Genomic DNA, 22,462 nt, shown 5'->3' with positions numbered 1-22,462 from the left:
TACCATTTTATTTACTTGTATACCAGATTGGGAATGTAAAGAGCTGGATTGAGATGTGCTGAATTCATCTCACCTGTATGATACACCTGCTGCTTTTTTTCTGGAGGGGGGCATTGGAAAATATGAATTGGTTCCTAACAGGATATATATTTTTTAATGGAAAATAGGAAATCTTATGTTTGAAAAAGGAATTTGGGGCAAACAACGTGTATGCTATGGTTAACTGGTCCCTATCCTCCGATCATCTGTTTTCCCATTCTGTGAAACTCCTTCAGTATAGGGATAAGGGATAACGACTCTATGGATATACAGAAATCTTCATCATGGTAAAACTTGCTAACCCGCTGTACACGGAGTGGATTTTGGAGGCAATTAAAAAGGTCAAGAAGCAAAAACAGCGCCCTTCAGAAGAGAGGATATGCAATGCTGTGTCTTCGTCCCATGGTTTGGACCGAAAAACAGTTCTGGAGCAATTGGAACTGAGTGTTAAAGATGGGACCATATTAAAGGTTTCCAATAAGGGACTTAATTCCTATAAGGATCCTGATAACCCTGGGCGAATAGCACTTCCCAAACCACGAAACCATGGAAAGTTGGATGGTAAACCAAACGTGGACTGGAATAAACTGATTAAACGGGCAGTTGAGGGCTTGGCAGAGTCCAGTGGCTCATCCTTGAAGAACATTGAACGCTTTTTGAAAGGGCAGAAGGATGTGTCAGCTCTATTTGCAAGCAGTGCCCCTTCCATCTTTCACCAGCAACTGCGATTGGCTGTTAAGCGGGCAATTGGCCATGGGCGACTCCTTAAAGATGGACCTCTGTACCAACTCAATACTAAAGCAGCCACAAATGCAGATGGGAAAGAGAGCTGTGAATCTCTTTCTTGTCTTCCTCCAGTATCTCTCCTTCCACATGAAAAAGATAAGGTAAGAACCACTTGCTAACCAGCTCTTGGGTGCTGAATGGCAGATTCAGTGCTCCACATTACTTTTACAAAAGTAACTTGTAAATGTGTTGGTTTGTTAGCTAAGAGTATGAGCTGAGGACCCTAAAGTGGCTTTAGGCAAGGCCTTATCCCTCATCTTTCAATTTGCAATATGTGTGTGTCGGTGGGGGGTGGGGGTGGGGGGTGGAGATAATGCCAGTTTACCTCTATTGCAAGGATTACTAAGAGAAGGCAGTTTTGCTCTGTCAGTTTTAAGCAGCATTATTAAAAGCACTACAGATATGCCTTGTGCATATTATGGTGCATAGATTATTCTTTCCAAGCATTGGGTATTTTGTTTGGAGGAGAGCAGATCAATTTTAACCAGGCAGATTCGCAGGGAGACAGATATGTGATGTCCCTCTTTAAGCTACATGTTAACTGCTCCTGGTTGGGAAGGGTGTGTGGTGGGGGGCTTTTATCCTCTTCCAATGGGTGAATTTAAATTACACTTGCATTTTGAGCTCTATGTGTAGGGCCAGTGAATGAAGATAGTGAGGATGCAGCAAACCATAGTTTATACCTCCTCCTCCTCCTCCTCCTCCTCCATCATCATGAGCTGCTTCCCCCACCCTTGACAAAGCCCCCTTTTGCCTTGTACTGGTGTTACTTTCCCCAGCAGGGCTTTTCTTCAGCCCGTGTAAGTCCATGAACTGGGTAAGCTATTTACACTCTCTCAAGGCCAGCTAAGTTGGGGTGGAGTTAATATGCTTCATCTTAACTTCTCCCAGATAGTGTACATCAGGTTTAGGATCATAAACCTCATAACTTCAGTATAGGTAAAGGGACCCCTGACCATTAGGTCCAGTCGTGACCGACTCTGGGGTTGCGCGCTCATCTCGCATTATTGGCCGAGGGAACCGGCGTATAGCTTCCAGGTCATGTGGCCAGCATGACAAAGCCGCTTCTGGCAAACCAGAGCAGCACATGGAAACGCTGTTTACCTTCCCGCTGTAGCGGTACCTATTTATCTACTTGCATTTTGACGTGCTTTCGAACTGCTAGGTTGGCAGGAGCTGGGACCGAGCAACGGGAGCTCACCCCGTCACAGGGATTCGAACCACCAACCTTCTGATCAGCAAGCCCTAGGCTCAGTGGTTTAACCACAGCGCCAACTGAGGGCCAGCTAAGTTGGGGTGGAGTTAATATGCTTCATCTTAACTTCTCCCAGATAGTGTACATCAGGTTTAGGATCATAAACCTCATAACTTCAGTATACCGATACTTTATTTCCCAAATACACAGTATTGAATTTATCGTTAAGACCTTCCATGTCCTCTCAAGTTTTGTCCTCACTGGGAAAGAGAGAGGGAAGCTGCTTTTAAGCAACTTTGGAAATGCAATGGGTGTGTATTTTAAATGGGAAGGAGGGGTTTGTATGTTAAAGAATGAGTAGCTGTTGATATAATGAATATGATAATCATAGAGACCTCTTACATTTGTTACATTAAAATGAACACGTCCTGATACTAAGTTTGGGAAAGCCATAAGATAACTAACATTAGAAATTAATATGTTTATACCCTTTGCTGTATCATCTGACTTTTCAGTTAATATTGCAACTCACTCCTTCAGAATCGGCTCTGCTTTCTTGCTTTGCCACTAAATAGATCAATAGATTCAAATAGATTCAGAGGCAGTAATAGATTCTGAGAGTGCTCTTATTCTCAGCTCCCCTGGTTGGTCACTGTGAGAGCAGGTTGCTGGGTTAGAGGAACCATTGGCCTGATCCAGCAGGCCCTTCTTACATTCCTATCACCACGTCTCTGGACTGCTGGATGAAACAGGTCACTTGCCAGCATAGAAAACTTCAAAGTTGTAGTTTTACTTTCTGAGTTGACCATTTTCTTCGATAGTGTACCAAGTTTTATGTTACACAGTTTCCCCTCCTTCCTCAAAATTTGTTATTGCTAGTAAAAACCTGGTAGGTACTTTATTCTATCAGCTAGTCCTAAGCTACCATTTCTCCTAATTGGGAGGAAGATTAGATTACAGTACAGTGGTACCTCTGGATGCGAACAGGAACCGTTCCGGAGCCCCATTCGCAACCTGAGCAATGCGCAACCTGAAGCGCTGAATCTGTGCATGCTCATTCAGCGCTTCTGCGATGCGCATGACGTCATTCGGCGCTTCTGCGCATGCGCAAATCGCCGAACCTGGAAGTAACCTGTTCCAGTTCTTCTGGGTTTGGCTTGTTCGTATCCCGTGATGTACGCAACCCGCAGCGAACGTAACCAGAGGTATGACTGCAATGTGATTGTAACAGCTGAAAGTTTTAATGCTGATATACGCTAGAAAGTCTAGAAATACCTAAGGACCCATAAATGTAATTCCAATTGATCTTGGATGATGAGGCAGACAGTGACATGTCTAGTGCAGAGAGCTGGCAGACTAGAGTTCACATTCTTGCTAAGCCACAAGCTGATTGGATGACAAGTATTTGCCTATTTGACAGTGATGTGATTAAGAGCTTTGATTGTCATATGTAACTTACTATAGTGAACTTAGCACATGGGATGAGGAAAAAAGCTGGGGATTTTGTGAATCAGTTATATTGCCAGGTCTGTGACCATATAATTTATTGTTGATATCAGATATTGTCATTCTCCTAAGACAGGAAGTTTCTGTCTTTAGCCTCTGTTCCTAGCTTTTGTGGGCTTTGGAAAATCATGTTGAACATGCAGTTATACAAGATTTAGATATTGTATATATCTTAAGTATAGAAATATATGATTTCTGTTGTACTTTATGTTCTGGTTTAAGAGATACTTCATTAGAAATGAAGCAGACATTGGTTATTTGCAAATGAAAAGTAAAGTGTAGCACCGATAATTTTTAAACGGTGTCCTGTCATTCTTAATTTCGTTGACTGTTTCAAATAGTCTGCCATCCTCATTTGGTCTTCTTGGTAGATATAAGCTTGAAATCTATGGTTGTGATGTGAATATGTTACTAAGGTACAAAGGTGACCATTGTCTTACTCAGTTGATACCGGTAAATAGAGTAAACACTGTTAGTCAATAATGCTACAAACTTGTCATCTTGGAAATCGTAAATATTGGGATGCAGGAAAAAGATATTACATGATCCAGTGATCCAGCATTGGTGAAGGCCAGAGCAAGTCTATAAAGTTTGGCATAGTAGCTGTTCTCCCTATTGACCTCATTTGTAGTAGTTTGGGTTGCTTTTGACATGAGGCTATTCTTCCTGACTGTTCTTACAGTGGTAATGGGCTGTCCACTCTCATGAGTGCACCCATTCGTTTTGGAAACCTTAATAGTACTCTACCTTTCTTCCAAAGAGTAAAGGTGGTGTAGAAGGGGATTATCTAGTTTTACATCCATAATAATATTGTCTGGTAGCTGAGGCTGAGAAATAATGAGTGCTCCAAGGTTAAGCAGCATTTTGAATCCACTATTCCTTTTCTGTTGGCCATTTCCATTTCCTAAGGCAACTAATGCAACTAATGTGGAGTGATGCAGGATTGTGCATATGTGTTGATAGGGACCAATGAGACCAATAGTAACATTTCAAAAAGAGTTGATTCTCTTTGTAACTACAGTCATACCTTTGATCCCGAACGCCCTGAAACTCGGGTGTTTTGGCTCCCAAGCACCACAAACCCGGAAGTGATTGTTCTGGTTTGCAAACATTTTTTGGAACCTGAACGTTTGATGGGGCTTCCGCGGCTTCTGATACTTCTTTCAGCCAACCAGAAGCTGCAATTTGGTTTTCGAAAGTTTTGGAAGAAGTCAAATGGACTTCCAGAATAGGTTCTGTTCGATTTCCAAGGTACGACTGTACTAAGATTGCAAGGCTCCCTCTGGGCGCAGAGGGAGTCCCTTGGAGTCCACCCCGCCCACCCCCACCCCCAAAATATCTGGAATACAGCTGCTGAATATTCCATGGAGAGAAATGAGAGGGCCACTGCTTGATGGGGAACTGCTTGTGGCTAATGTAGGGGAGGTAGCTGGAGCGGGGTGGTAGGTATGCTGAACTTCTAAGGTAGTCATTTCAAGCTATCTTACTAGAAATAAAAATTCTGTTGAATTCTGTTCTGAAATAATTCTGAGTAGAAATGCTTTGGAGGGGGCTGTGAGAGCATAGCATTTACCTAGAATGGATCACATGTCTTGTCTTGGGTTAGGTTTTGAACATGGGAACAGATTCACACACAAAAAAGTTCTTTTGAGCATTTGGGAAAGCTTTCCAACTGACTATGTCTAAATCCCTGCTAAGTTTCAAATCTGTATGCTAACCCTTTATTGATTTTTTTTCTCAACAAAGTGATGCCATAGATTTAAGTAAACTATATTTCATGCTGTCTGGTATTTAACTTCCACTTCAACAGTGAAATACTTTTTTGTACATTCTTGCCAGCTTTATTTCTAAATTCTCACTATGCTGTTGTAGGTGCACCATGTCAGTGCTTAAAAGGATTGCCTGATATAAAGGGATAAAAACATTTGGCAATCCAGCATATGTTAGCGAAAAGGTGTTTTGAGAGACACAAACATTCCCTCCAAAATAAGATAATCTAAAAGTCAAAGTCATCAATATCTTGGGACAGACAGTTCAGTCACACTGGTCTTTGGTTAACTCTCTGTCCTGAGCCCTGCAATTCACTGGCTGGTCTCAGGCAAATAACATCCTTATGGTGACTTATTGATACCGTAAGTTGCAAAGTATATAATACCCCCCCCCAAGTTGTATACAGTAAATTGTTTTCGTAGTCTTTTCAATATCAAGACCCAAATATTTAAATGTTGTAGCAATGGTCTCCCAGTGATGTAATGCTAATCCCCATACTCTTAAGTGTTTCATAGAACATGTTGTCTGTAGTGGTTCTTGAATGTTTTAGAGGGATTTATTTGAATAACAACCTTGTTCATTCATATGGTGTCTAACCTCTGACATTTTAAGCACTTGTTCACACTGTAGCCTTGAAGGCTGAAACCACTCTTGTCTTTTTAATCTAACTACTTGGTTAAAATGCCTAGTTAAAGAAAAGGATGGCTTTTTAAATACTTTGTACTTTATGAAAATAAATGGCAGAGGAACCAATTTTGCATAATTGCAAGTAAAACTCTATGTACAGCAGTAAGTACATACTGCAAGTTTTAGGTGTGGCTGAATTACCGGTTGGGTGTTGGTTGTATAGAAAAGAACTTGGAAGTTATTTCTGTGAGACTTCTTGTGTCTGTGTTGGGTGATGTAATTACCAGTTCAGAATTTTTCTAGTTCCACAGAATCCCACCTGACATTCCTTTAAGGCTGTTTGGATATAGCTGAATTATTTTAATCATGATAAACCTTGGTAGCTGTTGGATACATTTGGATATGGCAATACCTGAAGTTATGGTATATTGTGACTACTTTGAATGATGAATAGCTTTCATACAAGGAAAGTATTATTTTATTTAAAACTATGACTATTGATTCATGGATTCTTTGGAGGAAATTATTGTGTAGATGCTTATGCTTTAGAGAGATTCCTCAAGTTCTGCTCCTGTTTATCATAGTAAGGGATTTCATTGACAACTGAAAACTTGAATACAGACTACTGTATCTGTAGACATATTGCACAGGACTCCTTGATCACTAGGTGGCGCTCTTGAGTCGCAAAACTGACTGGCGACCAATTAATTTCGGATGCTGTTTATGTACAGTACAGTAGTATCCTGAGTGTTGCAGTCTGTTTTGAAACAGTGGCAAATTGTGCAGAAGTTTGGGTGTGTTGTGTTTTCTGTGATGCAGCCTTCTCAGTAGTTTGCTTTTTTGCCATCTGAGATTTTAAGGCAGGGGTCCCCAAACCAAAGCCTGGGGGCTGGGTGCGGCCCAATCGCCTTCTAAATCCGGCCTGCGGACGGTCCGGGAAGCAGTGTGTTTTTACATGAGTAGAATGTGTCCTTTTATTTAAAATGCATCTCTGGGTTATTTGTGGGGCATAGGAATTCATTCATATTTTTTTCCAAAATATAGTCCGGCCCCCCGCAAGGTCTGAGAGACAGTGGACCGGCCCATGGCTGAAAAAGTTTGCTGACCCCTGTTTTTAGGGTTCAATTGTGCATCCTATGCCTTTCAATTTCATTCTTTGTCCACCACTCTAGTAGCGTCTGTTGAATGCAAAAAGGTGAATGATATATCAAGGCAGCAGTGTTTCTAACGTTCCCTGTCATAGAACTGGTTGAACAAGTGGGATTTTTTTTAGAGTTTGACTTTTGATCTCAACAGAAACTGCTGGAGGAACTGCCCAGAATCTGAATTTGTGATCCCTGTAAAACACATCCTTATCCTCATTTTATTATTTATACCAATCCATCTGGCTGGGTTTCTCCAGCCTCCTCATTTGAGATGATGCTGTGACCATTCTCAGAGAAGAACCATGTGGCCAGATGTGTTTGGCTCCTTCATGGTCTACCCATAGCCATTTATCTCCTTTCAGTTGGAAACAATAGCACCCACTATCCATGGGAATCTGAAGTTTGGGGTGGGGGTGGGGAGGAACAACAAATATCAAGTATTTTTTTCTCTCTGCTTTCAGTTGATTATAGGGAGTATTTTTGAGAGCACACTGTCTTGTCAGGGAGATCTGGAATTTTAAGTTTTTTATCTTTTTATTCTTTCTGGTTTTTTATTCAAGGTTGCATACACTTGTAAGGTCAAAATTTCTGAAGGATAATGTGATCTGCCAGCAAAATTCAGGTTTTTTAAATGTTTATGTTAACGTAATGTAAAAGTAAGTTCTGACTTACTTTTGACAGATACCTTATTTTATACAAAACTCTTGATTTGTGAAAGTCTGATGACTAGGTGCAAATTGCTTATATTGTTTATCTCTGCCCCCCTATACCTGCAGTGCCAGAGGTAGAGTGGAACTCCAAATTCACTACTGCCGATTATGCAGCTGGTGGCTTGCTTTTCTTTTTCTTTTCTTTTTGCTGGGAGCCAGAGGAGTTTCTGAAGGCAATGATGTTGGAGAGAAGTCTTCCGGCTTCACTTTGTGATAGAAAGTGAGGGGTGGTGGAGGCAAACATACTATGTGCCAAGTGACAATCTAGGTGAGCAGAGAAAGTTCAGTGGCTAGTAAATAATTTGAAGGAGAACTGTCAATTCCAAAGCCCTTCCTAGCTTGCTTGGGCCCAGGGGTGGTGGAGGGGCTCCCCATTTTCCTTTCTCCTGATTTTATTTTTTAATTTCTCCTCTCCCCTCCCCCCCCATGGCCAGGAAGGGCTGGGGAGCTGCAGGTGGGGGCCACTTCCCGGCATTCCTGGCAGCATGACAAGCTGAGGGGGAGCCGTGCCGTGGTGCTCCCTCCCCTGTGTTCTTTCCTAGCCAGCTTTGGGGGAGGCTGGGGGAGCTGCAGACAGGACAGGAGGGGGGTGATATCATAAGAGCCAAGTTTTGTAAGGTCGCAAATTTAAGCCGCACTTTAACTTTTCGCGGTTGGAATCTGGAAAAAAAAGTGTGGCTTATATTCAGGCCAATATGATACTCCCTATTATTGCTGATGGCATAATATTGGCAGTAGAGCTGCACCCATATGACTTTAGGCAGGCATAGCAGGGCTCCTCTGAGTGCAAAAGTGTTGGGGTGCCAGTGGGGGGTGCAGGTTAATGTTGTGCCCTGAGGATGCTCAGCCAGACTTTGGCCAGCTTTAGGATTGTGGTAAGGCAATTTCCATTTAAGGTCTTCAGAACCATTAGGTAAATACTTTTTGATCCTGATGACACTGATAAGAGGTTTTAGCTTAATGCTACACTTTGATTTTAAAATTTGTCATCTGGGAAACAGTTTAACTATTATTTAAAGTAATAGTTTAAGTTAATAGAGAGTAGCTGTAACTTGCTTCAAATAGGTCTCCTCTTCAGTATTTTTGTAAAATTTGTTAGATATCAGGCACAGTGGACCATTTTCACCAGTGTTCGAAATTAATGGGTTGCCAGTTGTTGTTGTTTTTGTAACTCTGGAGCACTACCTAGTGACCAAGTTGATATTTCCAGTCTTGTGGTTTGTGACTGTCCTTGGACTGAAGCCTTCCCTTTCTGCCTGCTCCTCAGGAAGCCTTTTAATGTGCTAAATGAACTGGGGGGAGAGGAAGATAGTAGCTTTGGAGAAACAGAACAGCTGTGTGGGAAACACCTTTTAAACTGGTGCATATTCTATGAAATATAATCTTTTAGAAATACAGTGGTACCTCGGTTTACATACACAATTGGTTTCGGAAGTGTGTACTTAAACTGAAGCGTACTTAACCTGAAGCGAACTTTCCCATTGAAAGTAATGGAAAGTGGATTAATCCGTTCCAGACGGTTCCACAGAGTACTTAAACTGAAAGTACTCAAACCGAAGCGTACTTAAACCGAGGTATGACTGTAGAAGAAAGAGGTGTGTGTGAAATTGTATGATCTTTTAAGTGAAAGGGATTTCAATATGACCTATCAACATTTATAATTCAAACTGCAAATGGTCAGTATTACTTGCACTGTTTTTTTTAACTGGAAGTGAATAAAGTGTTTTTCTTAGGGAAATCCCATTTTTTATGTCAGAAGAAATGACATGTTAGGGTTTGTATAAATGTATGAGGGTTTTCATGCTAAATCCTAGTTATTAATATAGAAGGGTAGCAAACATTTCCCACAGACTTCCTCTCATCTACACTCATGGAGTTAAGACACTACAGCTGCTATAGTAATGTGCAGTGGGGGCAAATCTTAAAAAATACCAAGGATCTTGAAATGGACTTAAGTGCTCCTGTACTACCGTATTTACACAAGGAAGTGCTTTCTTTAAAGTAATAAAAACATTAGAACTTTGAAAATAATCACGTTATGTGGGGATGAATGGACAGAGTGAGACAATATCCTTCACTGGCAGCTCCACCTATCACAGAAGCTGTGACTTTGCAAACTGAAAGAAAATAGTTCACCTTAGTGAGAGCCAGTGTGCTGTAGTGGTTAGAGTGGCTGTAGGACTAGAACGTGGGAGACCCGGGTTCAAATCCCCACTCAGCCATCAAGTTCACCGAGTGTTACTGCCTAAACTTAAGTCTCAATGTGCTCTGTGTACGACCTGTTTTGCTATGGCTGGTTACAACCCTCCGAATACCACAAATTGCAAAAAGAACCAAATGAATTCTCTACGAAAAAAGAAAGAGGAAGTGCTGCTGCATTGGGGAGGGGGAGGGAGGATGGTGACTAGCGATTCTGTTTTTCTCTCTCATAACAATAGCTTTTCTAACACTGGTTTTCACATGTAACACTCAGGCAAACCATGGCTAAGTGTGAATGTGCAGGCACTCACAGCACAAATCATGGTTGCTTCACTCCTTCCCTGCTGGTTTGTTGTTTAGTAGATTAGTTGTGTCTGATTCTTTGTGACCCCATGCATCAGAACACACCAGGCACTCCTGTCTTCTACTGCCTCCCGGAGTTTTGTCAAATTCATGTTGGTCGCTTCTGTAACACTGTCCAACCACCTCGTCCTCTGTCCTCTTCTCTTTGTGGCCTCAATCTTACCCAACATCAAAGTTTTTTCCAGGGAGTCTTGTCTTCTCATGAGGTGGCCAAAGTATTGGAGCCTCAGCTTCAGAACCTGTCCTTCCAGTGAGCACTCAGGGTTGATTTCCTTCAGAATGGATAGGTTTGATCTTCTTGCAGTCCATGGGACTCTCAAGAGTCTCCTCCAGCACCATAATTCAAAATCATCAATTCTTTGGCGATCAGCCTTCTTTGTGGTCCAGCTCTCACTTCCATACATCACTACTGGGGAAACCATAGCTTTAACTATACGGACCTTTGTCGGCAAGGTAACGTCTCTGCTTTTTGAGATGCTGTCTAGGTTTATCATTGCTTTTCTCCCAATAAGCAGGTGTCTTTTAATTTTGTGACTGCTGTCACCATCTGCCGTGATCATGGAGCCCAAAAAGGTAAAATCTGTTACTGCCTCCATTTCTTCCCCTTCTGTTTGCCAGGAGGTGATGGGCCCAGTGGCCATGATTTTACTTTTTTTGATGTTGAGCTTCAGACAATATTTTGCGCTCTCCTCTTTCACCCTCATTAAGAGGTTCTTTAATTCCTCCTCACTTTATGCCATCAAAGTTGTGTCATCTGCATATCTGAGGTTGTTGATATTTCTTCCGGCAATCTTAATACTGGCTTGGGATTCCCCCAGTCCAGCCTTTCGCATGATGTATTCTGCATATAAGTTGAATAAGCAGGGAGATAATATACAGATTTGTCGTACTCCTTTCCCATTTTTGAACCAATCAGTTGTTCCATACCCAGTTCTAACTGTTGCTTCTTGTCTCATAGAACTTTCTCAGGAGACAGATATGGTGGTCTGGCACTCCCATTTCTTTGGGGCTAAACTATGGTTAGGCTTAGTATTAACATTCAAAACTGGGCTGTGGTTTGTCTCATTCCAGACAAACCATGAACTGTAGCCAGGGTTTGTTCTTGACTTGTCACTTAAGCTTTGTCCACAGGAGCGGTTACGGAGAAAGGCTGTGATCTCTGCGCACGCAATGCCTAGATTTTTATATATATAGATATTAATATTGAACAGTAACAATATTCTTAAATTCTTTATTTGGCTTTACTGGTAGTTTTTGGTGGGTCATTTAGGAGGATTGAGTTAAACTAAACATTATTCTGTTGGACTACAGCAACAGTTCCTTTTGGCAAAAGGAGTATAGTTTAATGCTGCTTAGCACAGGAAGTAAACAAGCTATTTATATCTTCATTTATAATGCTGGGGGTTGGCTCCCTGATATAGGGGATATGCCAAGAGATATCATGGCACAGGGCTGCAATCCTATCCCCACTTGTGAGTAAACCCAATTAAATTCACTTGAACTGACTTTTGAGACAAGCTGAGTTTTCCCAGTTAAACTAAGACAAAACAAACTCGGATTGCTTCTCTAAGTCTAGACAAAGCAGATCTAATTGGAAGGCCTACAGCAGACTTGGAGGTTCCTGATGAGGCTTGGAGGCCTTCCTCAAGGCAAAAGCAAAAGCAAATGGAAATTAAACTGACTCTGGTACTAAGCATTTACCCTGGGTGGGTTGTGCATCCGACTTATTTAAATCAGATGCTGGGTGGATGGGAATCAGTCTCTTATAAATCTAAATGAAACCTGAGCTTGAGTACATATTAACATTTTTGCATTAATCTCTCAAGAACTTCATCAAAGGCTCGAAAGTCTGCTTTTCTGTGTTAAAACAAGATGGCAGCAGGAAAAGGAGCCCTGTGTCCTTCCTGGTGGGATTCTGTTGGAGGCAGCTGAAGCACAGCATTGGGCAGGTGCTCTGTTGAGGAATGGCAGGTAATAGCCCTACACAACACTGAGTTTATTGACTTGGACAGTTGGGATGATGAAATGAAGAAGTGGATCCCCACCCTTTTTCAGGCTGAAAGTTTACTTAAATAACCAGTAAAAATCTGTAAAGACTAGTCTCTCATGGGTTTTTCCAAAGCTTGATAATAATTCTTAAGTGGTAATGAAAGAGTGAATTACATTCTTGGGAACAAAGCTGCCCCAATAAGCTTACTGACAACCTGTGCAGTCAGGACAGAAGTTTGACCTTGCTAAATCTCTTCAACTTTCCTGTTATGTATCATTAATCCCAATACTCTTCTAAACTGGAGATTGGGGCCATTGCATTATAGTGGTTCTGTACTTTTTCAGAAGATTGAGTCCAGATTTTGTGGTTCCTTTTATTCCTCCCCCTCAGCAGCTGTCCACATGAAATCTCTGGGTGAGATGAGCTTCAGTGTTATCAGTAAACTTGATAATGTTCAAATCTATTTTTTCCTATTTTTCCTTTATATTGGCTCCATATGCAGTATGATGTCTATAAACTTTGCATGCAGTTGTTGTTGGGTTGATGAGTTGGGAACTGTCTGGGGATATTGTTAAATTTCCAACTTGTGGTTGTCGCCATGAGTGCCATTTATCATCTTTAGCTAATTTTACCAGAGAAACCTAGGCCTTGCCAGCTAGATTTTGGCAATGCATTCTATGTGGAACTGCCACTGAAAATGGCTTGAGAAATTCAGCTGGTGCAGAATGTTGTTTGCTTCAGTTACTCTGAAACAGCTGCACTTGCCTGCCTGTTTGCTTCCATGCCCAATTCAGGTTTTTAGTTTTGCCTTTAAAGTCCTAAGTAGCCTGGGTCCTGGTTATTTCAGGAAATGATTACTCCTGTGTGAAGATCATCACACTTAAGCTCTGCAGGTGAGGGACTTAATTCAGATTCTTTCTTTTGCGAAGGCTTGGATGGGTCGGCCTTCCAGTGTAAAGCAAGGCCTATCACAGCACCAACATTGTGCAATATCCTCCTGCTTGAAGTATGTCTTGAGTCTCTCCTGTCACCACGATCTACTAACTGTTGATTTATCCCACTGCTGCTGTTTTTGCTGCTGTCTTGTTTTTGTAATAATTTTTTTAATGAAGTTGTTCCTGCTCTTTTCATTTATTTTAACTTTGCTGTGTTGTGTTGTATACCACTTTTTTGTTATGGGAAAGATGCTTTGAAAATCTTCCCCCACACCCTGGAAAGTTGACTTATTGGAGATACATAAATATAATAGTCTCTTCAGCCTTTGTCCATATGATTAATGCTGCTTTTCCTCTACAGAGACTTCATAAACAAACTTTGGAGCCAAAAGCTATCTAATAGAAAGTAGACATGTTTATGGAATGGTTTATTTTGGGTGGAGCCAGTATAGAAATGATTTGTGGTGGCTAGTACTGTAGTGTAATTAGATAGGAGAGACCTGGCCCGTGTGAGCAGGGGCTGTCGCAGCTGGAGCACGATTAGGGGAGTTGCTGTATTTCATCTCCTTTATCTGACAAGGGGAGCCATGGCTCTGAACAGATGGCCGCCATCTGTGTGCAACTCTGGAAACCCCAGTGCCAGAAAATTAGTCTGAATTTGTTTCACTGGATTTGTGAACAGGTGAAATGGTTCCTAAAAACCTATCATATTGTGTAAATGGCACCCTTTCACAAGTTTCCATAATAGTGACAAGAAGCAAAGCAACAAACATGGCCTGGTTGGAATTTTAAACAAAGCAGATGGCAGCACATTGGCATTTAGTCTGAAAGGCCAAACTATGTTGCAAAAATGTAGAAGCTGGTGGCAGTGGAGGTATATATTTTTTAAAAAGCTGCTCAGAAAGTGTTGGGTTTAGGGACAACTTTGGTAGGAGCTAAACACAAAAACTTGCAAATTAACCTGAACCAGTATGCTGAATAAAATCCTATTGCTTAGGACTTTCTATTAATGTGACTGTTGGTGACCACAGAACAAGCCATCCCCAGGGGGCTGTAATACACAAACCATTTATTGTCAACAGAAGCATTTACAGTAATGTTGCTAGACTGGATTAAGTCAGCCAGTGTGCATGGTTTCTCATGTGTTAAGAGTTTTGTTCAGGCCAGTGAGACCAGGTAAATCTGGTGAGTGATCCTTTCAAGCTGTCAGTGTATCACAAATAACAGCCATAGATATATGTGAAGAAGTTGACTACTGTACTATATTTTTTGTGGGCTAGTAACTCTTTCCTGGATATATTTGCTAGGATTTGCAAATAAGAACAACTTACAGAGGAACAGTAGGGTATCCTTTTCCCACTACCACTGAAGAGATTTGCCCCCCCCTCACTTTCTGTAACTTAACCTGAATGTTGGTGCTGAGTAGTTGGTAGCAAATGGGTAACCCTGTTCAAGATGCTTGTTAGAAACATTGTCCTTTTTGTGAGAGGGAGGATATTAATACTGTAGTGTATTCACCTTTCAATTAAAAAAAGGTTCGCGGTAGTTTGCACTTAAAAACAAAAACAAGAAACATTCATTCTTCAAGGAATTGGCAAAATAAAACAGAGTAGAAGTGCTGAACTTAGCACCAGGGACAGAACTGTTTGCCAACCCTGTTCCTTTCTTTCTCCGTGAACTCAAAATGGTCCTGTCAAGTTCCACATTGTATTGTGGCTACTCTTGTGTGTTGCCTGTCATCTTTCCTTTCCAACTATTATGGTGTTGCTCAGCAATTCGTTCACTTCAGGCCTTAAAGAGCTACTGCTTCCTTTTCATATTGTAGCCAGGAATCTGTGTGTAAAAGAGTATGCATACTTAAAAAAAAATATTTGTCAAGGAAAGCTGAAGTTTGAGACATGCATGCACAAATTATCAAAACTGGGCAAATCTGCTTGGCCACTTAAAGTTTGATAATATATATTTACAGTAATGCTATGCAATGTGTGTGAGAATTGGCAAAAGGAGGGCAGGGCTGTAGCCAGTGTGGGGCAGCATCAGGCTGCCCCTATGTGTGTTGACTGCAGAGGGCAGAGACAAGATATGAGATTGAATGAGTAATTTGGAAGAGTTGGGTGCTGAATCATGGGGCCATCTGGCTACTTTAAACAAAAGTATTGTGGATTTTGAGCAGACTCTTGGAGAGGATACCTATATCAAGAACCAGTTTTTCTGAGAACAAATTTCTGGTGCTTATTGAATTGGAGAACTGACATTCCTGTTCTTTGACTTTAACTCGCCCTCTTGAATGTTTGGGAAACCTACCAGGAAAATCTGTTCAGGGAAGTGATATGGAGCTGTGACTAAGAGCTTGTCGTTCTTCACTCCATGTATTCATTTACAGTTTCATGTGTAACTGCACTGGTATTGCAAAATCTCTTACATCAGTTTTGTGGCAAAATAAATTTGGCAGCAGTGTCTTTGCCTTATTCACAAGCAAGAGTGCCCCCTACCAAGACCTGTTTTTTCACCTGTTTGGTTAATGATTTATATACCTACTAGTGAAGATGCAGCCTACTAGTGAAGATGCAGCCAATGTGATTGCCCTTAAACTTCATCAAAATGAGAACATACACCTATCTCTGTGATTTGGGGAAAGAATGAAAAAATTGATAGGTCCAGCAAAGCAAGACCAAAGCAGTCATGATAAATTGCAGTTATTTGGTTCTTGAAGGACTAACAAAATACTGCTTAGCTTCAATTTAGCACTCACAGTAGTTGTTTGATATAATCAGTGGGCAAAAGGATTTCAATGAAAATAGATGTATACAGTAGTTGTTTGGCAATTATTTTTAATGGGCAGATTCCTAGCACAGTAATTTGTGTTCTAGATGAAACAGTTTTCTTTCTAGTGCTGTGTAATCATGTTTAGGTGGCATACTTAGTGAGCATCTACTTATGAAGGCCTGTCACATTTGACCAGCATTGGTTAATAGTGTGGTGATATACGGTATATGGTTGGGAGGCAAAAGCTGAGAGCTCTTTATAGTGCAGAGCAGATGCAACAGTCCCAGGGAAGGTTTCTGCTGCTCTCAGTAGTGCAGACTGAGGAGACAAATACTCATGGCCGCCAGCAGAACACAAGATGGGAATTAAGAGAGAAGGCAGCTGCAGTTCTAAGAAAAATTTAGGGATGATGCTTAGTTTCACTTTATACAGTATTTTTATCCCACTGCAGATGAATATTGCCTCCCAAAGTAGGCTCACATCAGTCAAACAATGAGACACAGATCCTGCACTCAGGCTTACAGGCCAAACACTATGGAAAGGGGGAGAACAATCAGTTTAACAACCCAGAATAAACGAACATTTATATTCAGCTGATGAAGCCATTCTTCCCTTGCTGGTGGTTTTGGTATGGTAGAAGTGATGAAACTGATGGCAGGGGCCAAAGAGTTCTTCCTTCCCTTTGTTGCATTCCCAGGGCAACTGTGATTACAGTGGAACCTCGGTTTATGAACACCTTGGTTTACGAATTTTCGTTTTACAAACGCTGCGGACCCATCTGGAACAGATTAATTCACTTTCCATTACTTTCAATGGGAAAGTTCGCTTCAGTTTATGAACAGACTTCCGGAACCAATTACACCCATGCTTTGGGTTAAGTACGCTTCAGGTTGAGTACTCCGCGGACCCGTCTGGAATGGATTAATCCACTTTCCATTACTTTCAATGGGAAAGTTCGCTTCAGTTTATGAACGCTTCAGTTTATGAACAGACTTCATAAATCGAGGTACCACTGTATGTAGATAAGTGTCTATCAAGATTATATGGTGGGAATGTACGTGCTTTTTGTTCTTTACCACAGTTCATGAAAGTTTTTATGGTTTGGAAGGCATAGTCCATGCATAGGCAAACTCTGGCCGTCCAGATATTTGGGACTACAATTCCCATAATCTCTGACCACTGGTCCTGTTAGCTAGGGAAGATGTGAATTGTAGTCCCAAACATCTGGAAGGGTGGAGTCTGCCTATGCCTGGCATACGGTGTTTCTCATAAAATAAGACGTACCTATAAAATAAGCCATGGCAGGATCTTCATGCGTTGGCAAAATATAAGACATACCCCGAAAATAAACCATAGTGTTAGGCACAGTTCTGGAGGGCGCCAAGGAAGAGGAAGAGGCCTGTTGGGTTGTGGCCTGGAACCAGATGCTGCCACTGCTGCAGCCCTGCCAAAACACCCAGCAGCGCGCGCCGAGTGGAGCCCTGAGCCAGCGGGACCCAGCAGCAGCAACGCCGGCCGCGGCAGGAGGAGGCAGGCGCCCAGAACCATACGGTACTTACCGGTAATTAAAAAAATAAGACACCCCCCGAAAATAAGCCGGAATTAAGTAAAATAAATATAAGATGGTGTCTTATTTTAGGAGAAACAGGTAGTCAGTATTGTTGGAAATAGGTTTGAGAAGGAAAACCATTTCTTAAGAGCAGAGAAGAGCTTATTAAGGACTAAACATTGTCACTGACACGCTTGCTTGTACCTGCTCAAAAGTTCCTTGTGCACCTAAAAACGCTAGATAGCTCTTTTGAAAAGAAAACTAGGATTCCTGATCACATTCACATTGGTGAAAGTAAAAAAAGATAAAGCTATAGTGGGAGAGAAGAAAGAAAGAGGGCAGTTTTCTCATATATTTTAAAAGGACATTGGAAAGACAATGAACCATCAATTGATGTGAAAATAAGCAATGTATTTTATCTATGGAGGTGGGAACCTTTTTACTATTGAATTTTCTCCTTTTGTTAAGGAACTGGCTGTTAGGTGAAGTAATGGAATATTCTTTTAGAACCCTTCTAAACAGAATGTTTTCCTGTTTATGTTAAGCGATTGAGCTGCTGGATTTTTTCCATTTCTAGTTTATAGCCTAGACGCGGGTGGCACTGTGGGTTAAACCACAGAGCCTAGGGCTTGCCGATCAGAAGGTCGCCGGTTCGAATCCCTGCAATGGGGTGAGCTCCCGTTGCATGGTCCCTGCTCCTGCCACCTAGCAGTTCGAAAGCACATCAAAGCAAGTACTGGATAGATAAAAAGGTACTGCTCCGGCGGGAAGATAAATGGTGTTTCCATGCGCTGCTCTGGTTTGCCAGAAGCGGCTTAGTCATGCTGGCCACATGACCTGGAAGCTGTACACCAGCTTCCTCGGCCTATAGAGTGAGATGAGCGCCACAGCCCCAGAGTCGGTCACGACTGGATCTAATGGTCAGGGGTCCCATAGCCTAAGAGGCATATTGTCTCTGCTGTTGTGAGTCGCCACCTTTCATTAATAGTGAAATCAGATACGAGGGGCAATAGTACCAAGCACTTGGAAGACCAGGCACTTGTGACATTGTAGAGGCTAGTGCTCTTCCTTCCCATTCAGTGACTGAGCACTGTCCCAGGTGACCAGGTTAGCTGCCACCCCCACCCCAAGCAACGGAGTTCAGCCAATAGATGCACTTCATCCTCATGTGGGAACTCTGGCTGTATTTTGGGGAAGCTTCGAGAGTACTGGCACTTGAGTATGTTAAAAGGTTGTTGTGCTTGATTGTTGTTGCACTTTCCATGGTCTCTTTTAAGAATGAGAACAGCGGATACATATTTTCAGTGTAGCAGGTAAATCCACCGCCATGTTGATATTGGTTGTATTCAGACTAATGAGTGAACCTTGAAGTTGCAGTGATTAATTTATCAACTTCTTGAACAAAGTATAATTGTCTTGCATTCTTTAAGTTGTAGTAAGTGCAGTGCTTTTTTTCCTGGGGGGGGGGGGACGCAGGGTTATGCATACCCCTAAACATTTCGTGAATCTAAGTTTGGCCTCATTGAGGGGCAGTATTTCAATATGTGTAGGAAAATGAGAGTACCCCAAACATTTTTTAAGGAAAAAAGTACTGAGTAAGTGTATTCCCAGGAGACAAATTCTTGGCTTGTTCTATATGGGCTTGAGGTAGGAACTGGGTGGAATTTTAGGTAGACTGCAGCAGGAGATAAGCTTCCATTCTGAAAACCTATGCACATTAATAGGATTCTATCAGGATGCAACTGGTCAACGGAGTTCAGCTGTTGTCAGTGTGTATTAGGATTTATTATACTTTGAGAGTTTTAAAAATACATTAGTTCCAAATATCACAATAGTACCCAAGTGCTAGTGCAAAGGCTCTTTCTTGCCTATATCTCCCCATCCAGTACATCGTTATGGCTTTTCTCTCTTTCTGGCCATCTATGTAACTTGTTTGCAATTTATTTCCTCTCCAGGGGAAAAAACAAAACTTCAAACTGTTTTGACTGTTTTGCGCCCCCCCCCCCCTTGATGGCCTGCACTGCTGTAATAAGGACAGAACACTTGGAAATGTTTTATGATTTTATGTTTTATAGGACCTGCACAGATGCCATCTGATCATTTTAATTAAAATAATAAATAAATGTGACCATTACCACTTAAACTCTATGGGGGTATCTTCCTCCTCCAGTGTCTTGTTAATATGATTTGGGTGGTGATATGATTTGACCTACCTCCCTTACTGTATGCTGTCAGGGCATATAGAGGCAGCCTGTGGGATGTAATTGTTTAATTTTCATGCATTCTGTGTTGAATGTATTTTTACCCCACCTTTCCTTCAAGAACCTTGGGATTGTGTATATTTTCCTCCTCAATTTCATCCTTGCAGCACCTTAGGATAAGAAAGAGAGAGAGAGAATGGCCCAAGGTCAGCCAGGGAGCCTCATAGCTGAGTGAGGATTTTGAACCAGGTCTCTCTGGTCATAGTCTACTACACTGACTCTCTGGCACATTGAAAGACTTAAATATGAGAAACTCAGGTTTAAGTCCTTGCTTAGGCATGATGCTTGTTACCTCTTGTGGTCGATGTGATACAGGATTTTCCAGAACTCGTTCACTTGTTAGGATTTTTTTTTGTCCCCTTGTGCATAACTTTGCACTACCTGACATTTAACTGCATTTGCTTTTTTAGCGCCCATCCATCCAGTTTGGAGAGCTCCTTTGGGAGTTCTTGTTTCTAGAACCCTGTTCAATTTGTTGCCATCTCCAGATTTGACTTTCTCACTTTCCAGCCCAACTCCAGATTGTTTCTGAGCAAGTGAAAAAGTACTTGTCCCAATACAGATCCATGGTTGACCCCCACTTACTAAATATTTCTCCAGTGTGGGAGCTGCCCACTTTTTCCTACTCTCAATTTCCTGTTTGTTGGTTTGTTTTGTCACTAAGGCTTGTCACCACTCTTTACCCTAGTTCCTCCAACTAGTTCAGGCCATAGCTGTCAAGTTTTCCCTTTTCTCGTGAGGAAGCCTATTCAGCATAAGGGAATTTCCCTTTTAAAAAGGGAGAACTTGACAGCTATGGTTCAGGCACAGGGCTCTGCCCATCTGCAGTGAATACTGTTGAAAGGATTAATTCATTTCCCCATCAGTCTCCTTTTCCTCCATTAGCACACATTTGACTCCCTTGTCATCCAAATGTCCAATATCACCCCTAGGCATTTTTTTTCTTGCTTCTGATTTATTAAATAATTAGCTGACCCGACCACGCGTTGCTGTGGTTTTTTTTTTTTTAGAGTATTGAAATCATTTTTAGTTTGAAAGTTTATGGTTTAATACCTTTGTTTTTTGAATTGTAGGATGTATTCTGTTTGTCCGGATGTTTCAACTTTGTCCTTGTATTTATGGTTTTGTTTTGTTTTGTTTATCTTCTTCTGATTGTGTATTTTTGTTTGTTTGTTTTGGTAGTTTTATTTGTATTTTTAATTTTTTGAAGTGTGATTTCCTCCACCCTGTTCTGATCCATGATGTTTCCCCATCCCTTTCTCCCACCACCACCGCCCCACCCTCGGCTTATCCCTGTGATTCCCCCTCTCCCATATGCCCCTTTTACATTTATTATTCGTGTGTGATTGTGGGTTTGGGGGGTGTTTATTGTTGAGGATTTTTTTGTTTTTTTGTTTTGGGGTTTGGGTTGGTTTGACGGTGTTTGTGGCTCCCCACCCTCGGCTTATCCCTGCAATTACCCCTCTCCGACATGCCCTTTTTACATATGGGGTTTTTTTAGAGGTTTATTTTTTAAGGTGGTATTTTGTTTAGTTTTGTAGGGTGTTTTTTGTTTGTGGGTCAGAAGTGGGAAGGGTTTGAGATATGGGAGTGGTCTTATAAACTGGTGGTGTTCTACCCACGTTTTAGTGGGGTTCAGTGGGCTTTTTTTTAGAGAGGGGAAATGACCTGTTTCATCACCTGTTTTTTGGGGGGTGCAGGGTTAAAACTTCATTTTGGGGGGCCGCCTAACTTTCAGGGGCAGGGGGATTAGTTGCTCACCAAAATAGCACTGCAAAAACTCTGTTCTTCATACTGGCTTATCCCTGTAATTTTCACAATCTTCTCCCCACCCTCGGCTTATCCCTGTGATCCCCCCTCTCCCACATGCCCTTTTTACATTTATTACAGTGGTACCTCGACTTCCAAAGGTTTCGACTTCCGAAGTCTGGTAACCTGGAAGTATTTTCGCCACGCGTGCGTTCTGCACATGCGCAAAGCGCAAAATCGCACATGCGCGAAATGGACGCTTCAACTTCCGAAGGTTTCGACTTCCGAAGAGTGCCGCGGAATGGATTGCCTTCGGAAGTCGAGGTACCACTGTATTTGTGTGCAATGGTGGGTTTGGGGGCTGTTTATTGTTGAGGATTTGTTTGGTTTTTTTGTTTTGGGGTTTGGGTTGGTTTGACGGTGTTTGTGGCTCCCCACCCCCGGCTTTTCCTTATGATTCCCCCTCTCCCACATGCTTCTTTTACATTTATCTATATATAGATGGGGATTAATGGATTTTATTATGTGGGGGTTTTTTTAGAGGTTAATTTTTTAGAGGTTAATTTCCCCCACCCAGGCAGGCCCCTACCTCCACTTGACCTAGTGTGGAAAGTGGCCTAGTCTGCAAAGCCGAGGCGAGATACTGTGGAGAGGGCAGGTTTCACCCCTGTGTCTCCCCCCACCCTATTCTGATCATCCTTGGGTCTTGACGCTTTCCACTCACTAATACCACATCCTGTTATATTTTGTCTGCATAATCGGAATGAATTTCCGGAACCAATATGCTTTCTCTGTGTGTGCAGCCTGAGCAGGAGCAGTAAACAATGTTATAGTTCTAGTTACAGGTAGGTAGCCGTGTTGGTCTGAGTCGA

At 41.8% G+C, this 22,462-nt stretch overlaps 1 protein-coding gene across 2 annotated transcripts in view; it reads left to right on the top strand.

Annotated features, from left to right (window-relative positions):
- Positions 1 to 22,462, top strand: part of KAT6A (lysine acetyltransferase 6A) — a 71,638-nt gene continuing 49,176 nt past the window's right edge. For both annotated transcript variants that reach the window (XM_060276428.1, XM_035117427.2), the window contains exon 1: positions 1 to 926. In XM_060276428.1, the coding sequence (XP_060132411.1) occupies positions 324 to 926 (603 nt within the window). In that variant the 5' untranslated portion in view covers positions 1 to 323. The remainder of the gene's footprint in view (positions 927 to 22,462) is intronic.

This window comes from Zootoca vivipara, chromosome 6 (assembly GCF_963506605.1).
Source record: "Zootoca vivipara chromosome 6, rZooViv1.1, whole genome shotgun sequence".
In the NCBI taxonomy this organism is placed as follows: domain Eukaryota; kingdom Metazoa; phylum Chordata; class Lepidosauria; order Squamata; family Lacertidae; genus Zootoca; species Zootoca vivipara.
The sequence above is the reverse complement of the archived record's forward strand: the minus strand, read 5'-3'. Positions and strand labels throughout refer to the sequence as shown.